The 12,638-nt window shown below is 35.6% G+C and overlaps 1 protein-coding gene across 2 annotated transcripts in view; it reads left to right on the top strand.

Moving 5' to 3' along the window:
* Window positions 1–12,638, top strand: part of LOC133200874 (dedicator of cytokinesis protein 7-like) — a 39,392-nt gene that overhangs the window by 23,758 nt on the left and 2,996 nt on the right. The window contains exons 28-39 of one of the 2 annotated variants that reach the window (XM_061336693.1): window positions 2,351–2,524; window positions 4,679–4,829; window positions 5,646–5,739; window positions 6,578–6,677; window positions 6,894–7,025; window positions 7,454–7,606; window positions 7,911–8,069; window positions 8,787–8,963; window positions 9,100–9,216; window positions 9,994–10,134; window positions 11,069–11,200; window positions 11,526–11,660. In XM_061336693.1, coding sequence (XP_061192677.1) covers window positions 2,351–2,524; window positions 4,679–4,829; window positions 5,646–5,739; window positions 6,578–6,677; window positions 6,894–7,025; window positions 7,454–7,606; window positions 7,911–8,069; window positions 8,787–8,963; window positions 9,100–9,216; window positions 9,994–10,134; window positions 11,069–11,200; window positions 11,526–11,660 — 1,665 coding nt within the window. The remainder of the gene's footprint in view (window positions 1–2,350; window positions 2,525–4,678; window positions 4,830–5,645; window positions 5,740–6,577; window positions 6,678–6,893; window positions 7,026–7,453; window positions 7,607–7,910; window positions 8,070–8,786; window positions 8,964–9,099; window positions 9,217–9,993; window positions 10,135–11,068; window positions 11,201–11,525; window positions 11,661–12,638) is intronic. The other variant, XM_061336694.1, reaches the window with a different exon arrangement.

Raw genomic sequence — 12,638 nt, 5'->3', positions numbered from 1 at the left:
CTTCTGTGGACATGCTTTTAGTATTGAACAGTTTGGTTACCATCTACATTACTTCCCCAGACTTCTCAAAATAATAATATCAGGTATGAACCTTTAAGAATGTATGCCTTGGTAAGAGTTGTGGGGGTTGATAGGGGACATGTATTGCTTTAGCAGTACACTCAGAATCCTTCTTTATCCATTCTATTAGCAAACCTTTCTCAATATTTGGCCCCTGTATTGATTTAACATGAAGGTCAGGCCAGTATTTCATCTAACACATGCATCCACACTGTTAACCAAGTACTAATTAAAAACAGTTTAATCAAGAAGCCATTGATTGTTCCTCACTTTTAGCACTAACAGTAATGCTAGGAGAAAACATCAAATACATTATTGTCTTCAGTTTCACTATTGTTAAAGATATTGACATCCTTTTTTTAATCTTAGATTTCATTTCAGTGTTATTTGAACTCTCTACTTATGTACAGTAGTTGGCCATAATTTAGTTCCCTAAATGGCCGCCGCCGTGAAATGTTGGGCAAGCCTGTTGTAATGTAAAACTTAAATAGCATGCAAACAACAACACGCACTTACCTTAAATTACTAGTATTTCATTATATATCCTTTTGCTTTAATTGCGGCTCTGATTCTCTTTGGAACTTTGATACAGACTTTTTATATAATGCAAAGGAAGTGATGCCCAGATTTCAGTCACTACTCTTTCAAGATCTGACTTGTTGTTAATTTCATTTATGCGGCGTTTGATGCGGATTTTCAAAACTCTCCACACATTTTCTATTATATTCATATCTGGGCTTTGTGCAGGCCAAGGTAAAATGGGAATATTGTTGTCTGCTTTCCAGGCATTACATTGTCTTGATACGTGGCAAGGAGCATTATCTTCTTGGAATATCCAAGGGTGATTTCCAAAGTTTTTTGTTACCACTGGCCACAAATATCTATCCAAAGTTTCAATATAGATATTGAAATTCATGTTTCCATTTATAAGTGTTATTGTTCCGACACCATTATAGGTGATACAGCCCCAGAACATAGCAGAGATTGTACCTTGCTTCTCTCTGTCCTTAAACATTCCTGTGCATTCTCCCATTAAACGTTCGTTAGATTTTCTCCACACATTTTTTTGTCCTCTCCAATTACCACTTTTGTTTCATCACAAAAAATTACTTTAGACCAGTTATTTTCTACTGTCCAACACAATTTCTCTCTACAAAAACTGGTCCGCTGAGATCTGTTTTCTCTCCTTATCGTGATTTTCTTAGAAACAACATGTCTTTTATAATTATTTTCAAACAATCTTCTTCTAACAGTCCTTGAAGAAATATTTTCAACAGAATTGTTGTTAAATTTATCTGTGAGGTCTTCCAAAGTCTGCCTTCGGTTGTTCCGTACCATCCGAAAAAGTCGACGATCAGCTCTGTTGTCAGTTTTTCTCCGCCTGCCAGTTCTTGGAAGGTTTTCTTCATTTCCCCTTTCTTTCACTCGTTTTATAAATTTATTTACAGTCCTCGCATTAACTCCAGTGATTTTCGAGATTTTATGGCCAGAATAACCTTTCTCAGATAAACTTACGATAATTTTTCTCACCTCTGGTGTCAAATCTTTTCCACGGCGACCCATTTTGTTAGCAGACGATTATCAACAAACAAAACGGAAATAGAATTAGGAAAATAAATTTAAAACCAAATTCGATATTGGTGCTTATATCCGGATGCAGAAAGGTAAGATTTTTTAACGTATTGAGAAACTATGGACAAAATATCATCGGCAAAAAGATTCACGAAAACATCAGCGGCCATTTTGGGAACTAAATTATGGCCAACTACTGTAGATGTATTTGAATTCTAAAAACAATGTATTGGTAACAGTGATAAATATAATTTGCATAAAATTTTATTTTATCATAAAATCTAGGTATATATTTTTGTACTTAATTAAATATACTCTGTATTGATTTTTTTTTACTCTAGTAGAATTTTTATAATTGGATGAAATCAATATATCATCAGGAAGTTAATGTCAATGAATTTGACTTCTGTGCATGACTGTAGTTAAGCTAGAAAGTAAGCATGAATTAGAAAGAATTATTAATTCAGAAAAGATGTAGGAGTTGTTTTTAGGATGAATTAATAAGTAATAACATGTTCCTAACAACTCAGTGGATGTTAATACTTGGCATGGCTCAGAATGTTTAATTACCCAGGTCCAGATAATACAAAGTTTTATTGAGCATGGTAAAGAGTAATCTGCCCCTGACTACACAGCTTTTGGTTTTTGTTTGATTGGCGTGTTTTAAGTGTGGAATGCTGTGCTTGGCCTCGCGCACACCTCTGCCTTTATTATACAGCCAAAGTGGTTAAAGCCATTCAGATTATCGGCACACCTAGCTGAAACCTTGTTTGATGCCCCTCGCCCTAAGAGCGCTAGTCTGCCTCGATCATACGAGTTATTATGGGAAGGCTTCCAGAGGAAATCACAGGACTTGCTTCAGCGCCAGAGAAGCAAAGAGGATACAACACAGGTATACAGTTCTTATTGCAAGCAGCTCATTGATTCCAACTAAAGCAAATCCCTACATTACTTTCCTGGTCAAACAGAGTCTTCCAGGTTACTCCCTCTGCTTTTATTACCCCTTTAATAAACATGATTAGACTACTGCAGAAACCCACCCCCAAAGCAAGCATGCTTCATCCTCTGGTGAACTTTTGTTGCTAGAAGTGATTTTAGGGGATCATCTATTCACTCCACACTAAGTCTCTATCCCCTTGGACATAAAAAACTACTACTTCAATCCCACTGAAATTCCCATTGCAGCTAACCCCCAAATTCAAGCTTGTTGGCATACAAAAATTTTCCCAGATGCTGTTGCTTGCTCTGTCGTTGTTAAGGCCCTGGTACTGTGTACTGAACAGTGTCTTCAGTTTCTCTTCTGGCAAACCCAACATCCTCCTTTTCACCAGATGTACTAAAACAGCAAGCCACATCAAACAATAGCAAACTACTGCAGACACCGAGATCACTGCTATACCTCAAATCATTCTGTCAATTTAATCATCACCTTCTCGCATGAAGACCCCAGGATGGACTTTTTTTCAATTCATTTATTTTCCTCCCTTTTAGAATGCAAACAATCTTTTGTTTCCATTATTGAGAGTATATGATCTTTTCAAATGCTTTCTAATTATAGCACACAAAACAGAGTTGAATTCACATATATATGCAAATGGTTAAAGGCAGTATTTAAGTTTTTCAAAGAGCACAGTGAAGGTAGAGGAAACTTTCATATGCTGCTTATCACTGATTCACTGGATAATGCCTCTGACAAGTCATTCAGTGTTACAATACTCATCATAAATATGCACTGGATAATGTCTCTGACAAGCATTCAGTGTTACCAGGTAGATGCTAGGGTGTCAGTAGATATATTTTCACTAAATATGATTTCATCACTTGTTTTTTTTTTATAACAGATAAATTATTTAGGGGTATCTCGTTCTCTCTGATCAGATGCTGATGGTGCTTTTGAACAGTGCTTTGAACAGTCACTTGTGTAAATCACAAGAAAGAAAAAAAATTAAGAAGTTTGCCGGTGTTTTTGAAGCCTTCAAGTCCATGCAAGTCTGGTGAATTTTCCCCTAACTGATAGAGTATAAAATAAAATCAGGAAATTATACCCAGTAAAATGTTGGACTTTTTCCAAATAAATCTTTAATAAACATAGTATATCATATCACTATTAAGGTGTAGTAAATTTAAGCATGTAATTGGTTCGGGTTTGTCTAAGATCATGTTTTAGATCGGGATCAGGATTTTAAAACATCTTCATTAGCCAAATTTGCTAATTTTGAGCTTTGGTTATATTGAATAAAAATGTGTGTTGGTTCATTGAATTTTGATATATCCAAAGTAGACTGTACATGCCCTTTTTGTTTCTGTTTTCAGAAGGAATAATAAGATTTTATTTAATTTATATTAACAGTTATCTGCTCTAGACTTAAAATTTGTGGACTCTTCTCCTTTTAAACCCCCTTCAATTATATAATAATGACGTCAAGGCTTGATTGAAATGCACCACATGTTAGCATAGGGTTTATCATCTCTCTGTTTCTCGTACAAAATTTTGCATTGCTTATGATGTTCCAAAAGAATTATAATTTATAACTAAAATGCAAACAATTTCAGGATAGTCTTTTATCCCATTGAAAGTTATGTCTCTTATCAGAGGGTCAGTGAAAATTAAGATTTCTAAATCAAATTGTGACATTTTAAGCAGAATTTTTGCATAATTTGGATGTAGTTATGAGATGAGTTGGACTATTGTGCAGGTATCCTATTGTTTGTCCCTTAGTGAATGTTAGCTGCATCACACATATATACTAAGTATTGATTATCAGTCCTTGTGTACATGTTTCCTTCTCCAGGAGATGGTGTTTCCACAATTTGTTTGCATTTTGTCTCGTCTAAGACATCATATCTTGTAAACCATTTTTAGTTGGTATTTTTTTATAATATTTTATTACACACTGCCAGCAGATGGAATTTCAATATGTGACTCAAGAAGAGAGCATGAGATGGTGACTGTCAACATATAAATGCTCTATTCTGGTAATGTTATTTAGTGTTTTCCACACTTGTGTAAGTTATTGTTTTGATGCCTTGAATTGTGTGTACTCAGGGTAAGAAGAGCCTGGCCCAGTGTTCTAAACAGACCATACAGAAGAGTGTGGATATGAAATCTCGTCTGGAGGAAGCCATACTGGGTAATCTGAACGCTCGTACAGAGATGATGATGAGACGACGACAAACATCCTACAGTCAGATGTCAGGTGAGTTGTAATTAGTCAGATGGCAGGTGAGTTGTAAACAGTCAGATGGCAGGTGAGTTGTCAACAATCAGATGTCAGGTGAGTTGTAAACAGTCAGGTGAATTGTAAACAGTCAGATGTCAGGTGAATTGTAAACAGTCAGATGTCAGGTGAGTTGTAAACAGTCAGGTCAGTTGAGTTGTAAATAGTGAGATGTCAGGTGAGTTGTAAACAGTCAGATGTCAGGTGAGTTGTAAACAGTCAGAAGTCAGGTGAGTTGTAAACAGTCAGATGTCAGGTGAGTTGTTAACAGTCAGATGTCAGGTCAATTGTAAACAGTCAGATATCAGGTGAGTTTTAAACAGTCAGGTCAGGTGAGTTGTAAATAGTGAGATGTCAGGTGAGTTGTAACAGTCAGGTGTCAGGTGAGTTGTAAACAGTCAGATGTCAGGTGAGTTGTAAACAGTCAGATGTCAACTGAATTGTAAACAGTTAGATACAAGTTAATGGTAAACAATCAGATGTCAGGAGTTGTAAACTCAGATGTAAGGTGAGCTGTGAACAGTCAGATATAAGGTTGATTATAGAATAAAGAACTTCCACATTTTAACTTGTTCAACTAATCTTCTGAGGTACTTCTATTATATGTATTGCCATCGTGTGTCTCTTGTATCCAAAAATAGTCAGATTTGATTTGTGTAAAGTATCATTAAAACCTTTGTCAGATACAGGCAAGTCTCATGAATTTGAAATTATTGAAAAAGAGGGTATATTTGTGATGATTGTTGACACCATAATTAGGGGAATGTTAGTGATTATTGGTGTCATTGTTTACAGGGGATGGTGGTCAGATGAACTCCCAGGGAGACAGACTTCTGAGATGGAGGAAAGATCAGATAAATTACAAACCATCAATGGATCAGATGGAAAGGTACAAATTTTGTTAAAGACAGAGTGGTTTGGCCAAAAAAATTAATCAATAGTTTTTCAGGCACCGCCACATCAGGTCAAAATGCCTCATTGATCAATTTTGTGACATATTGAAAAGGGAAATAACTCAATTTTCTATTTTTCCAAGGTAAAAAAGAAAATTGAGTTATTCCCCTTCTCATAAATGCTAATAGATAGACGTTTTTATAACATAACAATGTATTTCTTGTTAATACGTAATTTTATGAATTAACTTTTTAACAAATGTTTGGAATAAGATTATTTAAAGTTGAATACATATTATTATTAATGTAAGAGAACAAAAAAGTCACAATCAGTTGATATCATCATTTTGTTGAAATGAAAAAAAGGTGTAACACCTACTTCAAAAAAAAAAAAAATTAATTAAAAAAAAAAAAATAAAGATCCTGTCTGCCTCATTAAATTTTTGAAATTTTTGGCCTGAGAAACTATTAATTAATTTTTATTGGCCTTTTTTGGTGTTTTTTTCTGGTTTCAGATTAAAATAAGGATGCAACATAAGAATTGTCCTAAAAAGAGAGTGATTTTGGCACTTCAAAACACATTGGTGTGTAAAAATGATCATGCACACTTTCTATGGGGAAAAAAGTAAAGAAATAAACATTATTACTGTTGATATGTTGATTGTGTTTTATTTGAAATCGCTTGACATTTTGTCAGTTTTATGTTGGTCAGTCCTTGTTGAGTGATGATCAATCTTTGATGAGTGATGATCAGTCCTTGTTGAGTGATGATCAATCTTTGTTGAGTGATAGTTAGTCACAGTTGAAGCCCTAATGATGATGATTTATTTTCAGTGTGAAGCCTCGTGATGTGGAGGCAGATGCTCATATTGAGGGAAGTCTGGCGGCCGAGATCAGCATGGTGGCACTGGATACACTGGAACTTATCATACAGGTCAGGGATTAGTATACAGGTCAAGGTCAAACTAATTAGATCAGAGACTTTAACAAATCAAGACCTCGTGTCTCCCTTCTTCTGGGATTGAATTTACTCATGTGTTGTGTCCTTGACAGTTACAGGTCAAAATGAAACTTAAAACACATGTTTTATGATTGGGAAAAGTTTTGGGGTTTATCTGCAATCTTTATAATAACAGTATTTCTGTTACAGATAGCTAGAAACATGGAGTATGCCCCACTACAGAGTAATGCTTTACGGATTTTACTACACAGCTTAAGTCTGAATCAGTCCACTTCTGTCCTCAAGAACATGTTTGCCACACAACGGGCACTGGTTACCAGGGTAAGATTAATGTATAAAAAAGACTTAAGACACAAAAAGTAAGGCTTTTATTTGATAGACTAGAATTTAAGTTGTTTCTCTTATCCTGCTTGTTTCTATTACATGATACTATTACATGTTATGATTGTTTTGTTTTGGTTTCTGGACATGCTGTTTGTATGATATGATATCATTACTGTATATGGGGATGTTTTTGCCTTGTGTTATTTTTTCTCTTCCACACTTGCAAACAATTTTGCCTAGTCACAGTTCTGTTTAAGAAATTATATGTTCTTTGAATTCACCCTGTTTCAAATTCGCCTATCTATGAGTAGGGCAACAGGGGTGAAAATAAAACGGAGGCGAAATTTCCCTTTATACAGTATTTGTTCTAGTTTTATCTCACAGACTGGTGTTTGTATTACATGATATGATTTATATTGTTCTAGTTTCTGGACATGCTGTTTGTTGAGGAGACAGAACAATGTGCTGATCTCTGCCTTCGACTCCTCAGACACTGCAGCTCCTTGATCTCACAGACTCGCTCCCAGGCCAGCGCTTCTCTCTACATGTTGATGAGGCAGAACTATGACCTTGACAATGTAAGTCAGTGTTTGTGTCTCCTTTGTCCTGTATATCTGTCACTTCTAAAATAACCTGTACAAAGTTACAAAAAGTGACTCACGATCTCTTTTTATAGAAACAGTTCAAATATATTTTTTCTATTATCAAGGAATTACACAGATGAAAGGCATTTATACAAATATTTAGCTGCCCAATATTGCTTCAGTTTGCATTTTAAAATTTTGCATCAGTATCACTCTTAGTCTAGCCTTCATTAGATAGTCAAAATTACAAATGTTTGTTATTAGATATGTAACTGAAAACTTATTTGTAAACTTATAGAACTTTGCTAGAGTGAAGATGCAGGTGACAATGTCACTGAGTAAACTGGTTGGACAAAATCAGAACTTCAGTGAGGAATCCCTCCGTCGATCTCTGAAAACAATTCTGACCTACGCTGAGGAAGATGCAGATCTGGCAGAGACACCCTTCACTGAACAGGTGAGATATCTCTATGTGTTAGTGAGATATCTGAATGTGTTAGTAAGATATCTCAATGTGTTAGTGAAATATCTCAATGTGTTAGCGAGATATCTCGATGTGTTAGTAAGATATCTCAATGTGTTAGTGAAATATCTCAATGTGTTAGTGAGATATCTTTATGTGATAGTGAGATATCTTTTGTTAGTATCTTTGTCTTAGTAAGCTATCTTACTGTGTTAGATATCTCAGTGCATTAAAAATCTTATTTAACAGGTGAGGTATTTTAATATGTTGGATGTCTGATTTAACATTTATATGTGATATCTAACCTGATTAGGGATCTGAATTAGAAGACGAGAGATCTCAAAGGGTTCGAGATCTTGATTAAACACTTGAGATGTTGATTAACACTTGAGATCTTGATTAACGGGAAAGAGATCTCCATGGCTTAGAAATCTTAGTTAATGGGAAAACAATGTGAATTATCAAGTTAGAGATTTGACAGATTTAGTGATGGAAAGAGATTTTATTCAGGAGAATCAGAGTAAATGAGAGCTAGAGGTTATAACTGAAGATTTCCTACAATTTTACTTTCATGACATCAACATTATGAGTTGTAAGAACTCACTGGGCAAATATTGTATTAATGTAATTCCTTTTTCTGGTGGTTCTTCATATAGTTCTTGGGACAGCTCTTCTACATTTTAAGTGATGATAATGTGATATAATCTTCAGGTTAAGGACCTAGTGTTCAATCTCCACATGATTCTGTCCGACACAGTGAAGATGAAGGAATTCCAGGAAGACCCCGAGATGTTGTTAGATCTGATGTACCGCATTGCCAAAGGTTACCAGAACTCGCCCGACCTCCGACTCACCTGGCTTCAGAACATGGCCAGCAAGCACAGCGAGGTAAAAATTACATGTCTACAGTGGTAAAACACAGCTCTCTCTAGTGTAACTTCTTATTTTACAGATTGCTGCTAACAAAATAAAATAGAGTATTAGTGCTGTACTAATGTGTTCCAATGGTTTTCTTCTTAAATAGAGAAACAACCATGCAGAGGCTGCCCATTGTCTGGTTCATGCTGCTGGTCTGATTGCAGAGTATCTTTATATGATAGAAGACAAACCATATCTACCTGTCGGGGCAGTTGACTTCCAGGTGAGTGCATGTGTACCTCTGATAGATAAAAGACAGGGTTTCTTCATTTTTAGCTCACTTTAACATAGTCGAGATGAGCTTATGCTATACCCTTGGTGTTGGCGTCCCGGTTAAAGTTTTAGGAGTAAGTCACTACAGTAAAACTCGGTTATAACGAAGTCACTGGGACCTGTGAAATTACTTCGCTATATCCTTAATTCGTTATATCCGTATAAGGAACTCGTTAAATTTATATAGCTGGGGATCCAAGAAACCTTTGCTATATCTGTGAATTCGCAATATCCGTGTTCGTACTAAACAAGTTTTACTGTATTAGTTCTACCTGGAACACACTTGCATGAATAATGAACATAAGGCTGGGTCTGACCTACATTAACTGGATGAGTGACCAGGTTAGAGTTTGGAGCTGGTCCATTCCCAAGTAACTATAAGTCCTACTTAAACCAGACTTGCATGGAAATTGATCACAGGATGCTCACTAACTATAAAAAATTTGGTGTGAGATTTTCTTTACTTAAAGACAACATTTGTCAAGGTGAACTTCGTAATCTTTGATTACCTATGTTTATATTTTGTGACATCTACATTCATTTGGTATAAATGATTTCTAGTATCCAGATTGGTAGGCATGAATCATATTGCTAGATATAAATCCTCACCTGCCTGACATAGAAATACATGTATAGCCAGCAGTTATTGGTCACATTTAAACCAATGAAAGTATGACATTTCAGTCCAAGTGATGATAATTTTTTTATATATACATGTATATTTCAGAAAATCACAGTGAACGTTCTGGAGGAGAGTGCTGTGTCGGATGATGTTGTGTCCCCTGAGGAGGGAGTGTGCACAGGGAAATACTTCACAGAGAGTGGACTAGTAGGGATTCTAGAAGCTGCAGCTATGGAGTTTAACATGGTAAGATAAACATACCTCAGTGTACAGGGAAATACTTCACAGAGAGTGGAGTGGTAGGGATTCTAGAAGCTGCAGCTATGGAGTTTAACATGATAAGATATACATATCTCAGTGTACAGGGAAATACTTCACAGAGAGTTGACTAATAGGGATTCTGGAAGCTGCAGCTATGGAGTTTAACATAGTAAGATATACGTTTCTCAGTGTAAATGGAAATTCTTCACAGAAAGTGGACAGGTAGGGATTCTAGAAGCTGCAGCTATGGAGTTTAACATGGTAAGATATACATATCTCAGTGTACAGGGAAATACTTCACAGAGAGTGGACTGGTAGGGATTCTAGAAGCCGCAGCTATGGAATTTAACATGGTAAGATATAAATATTTCAGAGAGAGAAATACTTCACAGAGAGTGGACTAGTAGGAATTCAAGAAGCTGCAGCTATGGAATTTAACATGGTAAGATATACATATCTCATTGTACAGGGAAATACTTCACAGAGAGTGGACTGGTAGGGATTCTGGAAGCTGTTGCTATGGAGTTTAATATGGTGAGATATCATATATATATATACAACTATTAGTGTATCTTATGACACAGGCTGACAGGCTCAATCATAGGGTTCCCTGTATAGAGATGTACATGTATATAAAACAATTTATGTCTGTTATGATACAGACCGAAGGCTGAACCATAGAGTCAATATATGTTATAAATGATACCTAGTTTAGGTCTGATGTTATACTGAGTAATGGAGACAATAGAAGAGAGGTACCATTTAAACCCTGGCTGCCTACAATTTTTGTAGACTTCTGGTAACATATACCATATACATGTAAGGTATATTTCAAAGATACATGTCTGTATCTGTGTCTGTTTTCAAGATAGAGTGTGCATATATACTCAATGACACTGATTAGTTTTGTTTATTGTAGGCTGGGATGTATGAACATGTCAATGAAGTCTACAAAATCCTGATTCCAATCCACGAGTCAGCCAGAGACTATAAAAAGCTGAGTGCTATACACAACAAGCTCCATGATGCCTTCAACAACATCACACGACAGGCAAGTCTTTGTTCTTTGTTGTAAAGATTTAATAACACTCAACAGGCAAGTCTCTGTTCTTTGTTGTAAAGATTCAACAACATCACTTGACAGGCAAGTCTCAGTTCTTTATTGTAAAGATTTAACAACACTCAACAGGCAAGTCTCTGTTCTTTGTTGTAAAGATTCATGACCATTCATGCTATGCTGTTCTTATTTAATATGTTTTGCCAAAAGGGGGATGGTGTATGAAGGACATTCTTATAGTTGATGTTTGATTCGGACAGTTTGCAGTACTATTATTCCCCAATTTTAATGATGACAATATTTTCTTTTATATTGATAGGAGGGGAAAAGGATGTTTGGGACATACTTTAGGGTCGGATTTTATGGTCACAAATTTGGAGATTTGGATGGAGATGAATTTGTTTACAAAGAGCCACCAATCACCAAACTGCCAGAGGTTGCTCACAGGCTGGAGGTAAGTGACTACACAAAAAACAAAAGCAGTATGTTATCTGTCTATAAGATACTGTCATCTATTTGTAATATGAAGATTGAACATCTCATGGAATTACATCTTCAGAGGTAATTAATGGTAAAAAACGTGAACAAATGTATAACTAATCCAAGTGTGAGTAAACTGTAAATCATGTTGTAAGAGAAAGTTTTTTATACCCCCCGCAAACGAAGTTTAGGGGGGGTATATTGGAATCAGCATGTCCGTCTGTCTGTAGACGAGACTTTGTCCAGACCATTTCTTGGAAACTGTTGCAAGGATTTGTCTGAAAATTTGTACACTCATTATTCGCCATATGAAGGTATGCACCTGGTATTTTCATCATGATTGGATAATTTTTTTGCATTTTACAGGTGTTTTTTTTTTTTCATTTTATTATGTGGTTTTGTCCGGATCTGTTCCCATAGACTATTGCATAGATTTGTATGAAAATTTGTAAACTTATTATTTACCATATGAAGATGTGCATCTGGTATTTTCAACATAATTTGTTAATTTTTCTGCATTTTACAGGTGTTTTTTTTCATTTTTATTTGACTTGGTCATTCGGGTTCATGTCTAAGGTTTGAGACATATATAGAATCTAGAACATCTGTACAAAAATGTGAACTTCAGCTTAAAACTACTCATTTATAGAACTAAAAAAAAATCACAAAGTATTAAAAAACAGTTTTCACATTACACAGCAGATAGTGTAAATCCATTTGTCCCTTGGGAGTAATGAATGGACATGCACCCAGTTAAAGATTAATTAATGAGTTCAGTGTGGGAAGCTGTTAGGGCATCTCTGCTCAAGCAGTTCTTATCTATATCTCCTGGGAATTGGGCAGAAAGAAATAAAGATCTGATCTCTGTTGTCTAAGTCTCTTAATTGTAATATATGTCTGTCAAAATACATAGTTACTGGAACCAGCCTTTTATTTTTAAAATGAGTTTGAT

The sequence above is a fragment of the Saccostrea echinata genome, unplaced genomic scaffold, assembly GCF_033153115.1.
Source record: "Saccostrea echinata isolate AGI-Se365-2 ecotype Australia unplaced genomic scaffold, CSIRO_AGI_Sech_v1 ptg000041l, whole genome shotgun sequence".
NCBI classification, from domain to species: domain Eukaryota; kingdom Metazoa; phylum Mollusca; class Bivalvia; order Ostreida; family Ostreidae; genus Saccostrea; species Saccostrea echinata.
The sequence above is the reverse complement of the archived record's forward strand: the minus strand, read 5'-3'. Positions and strand labels throughout refer to the sequence as shown.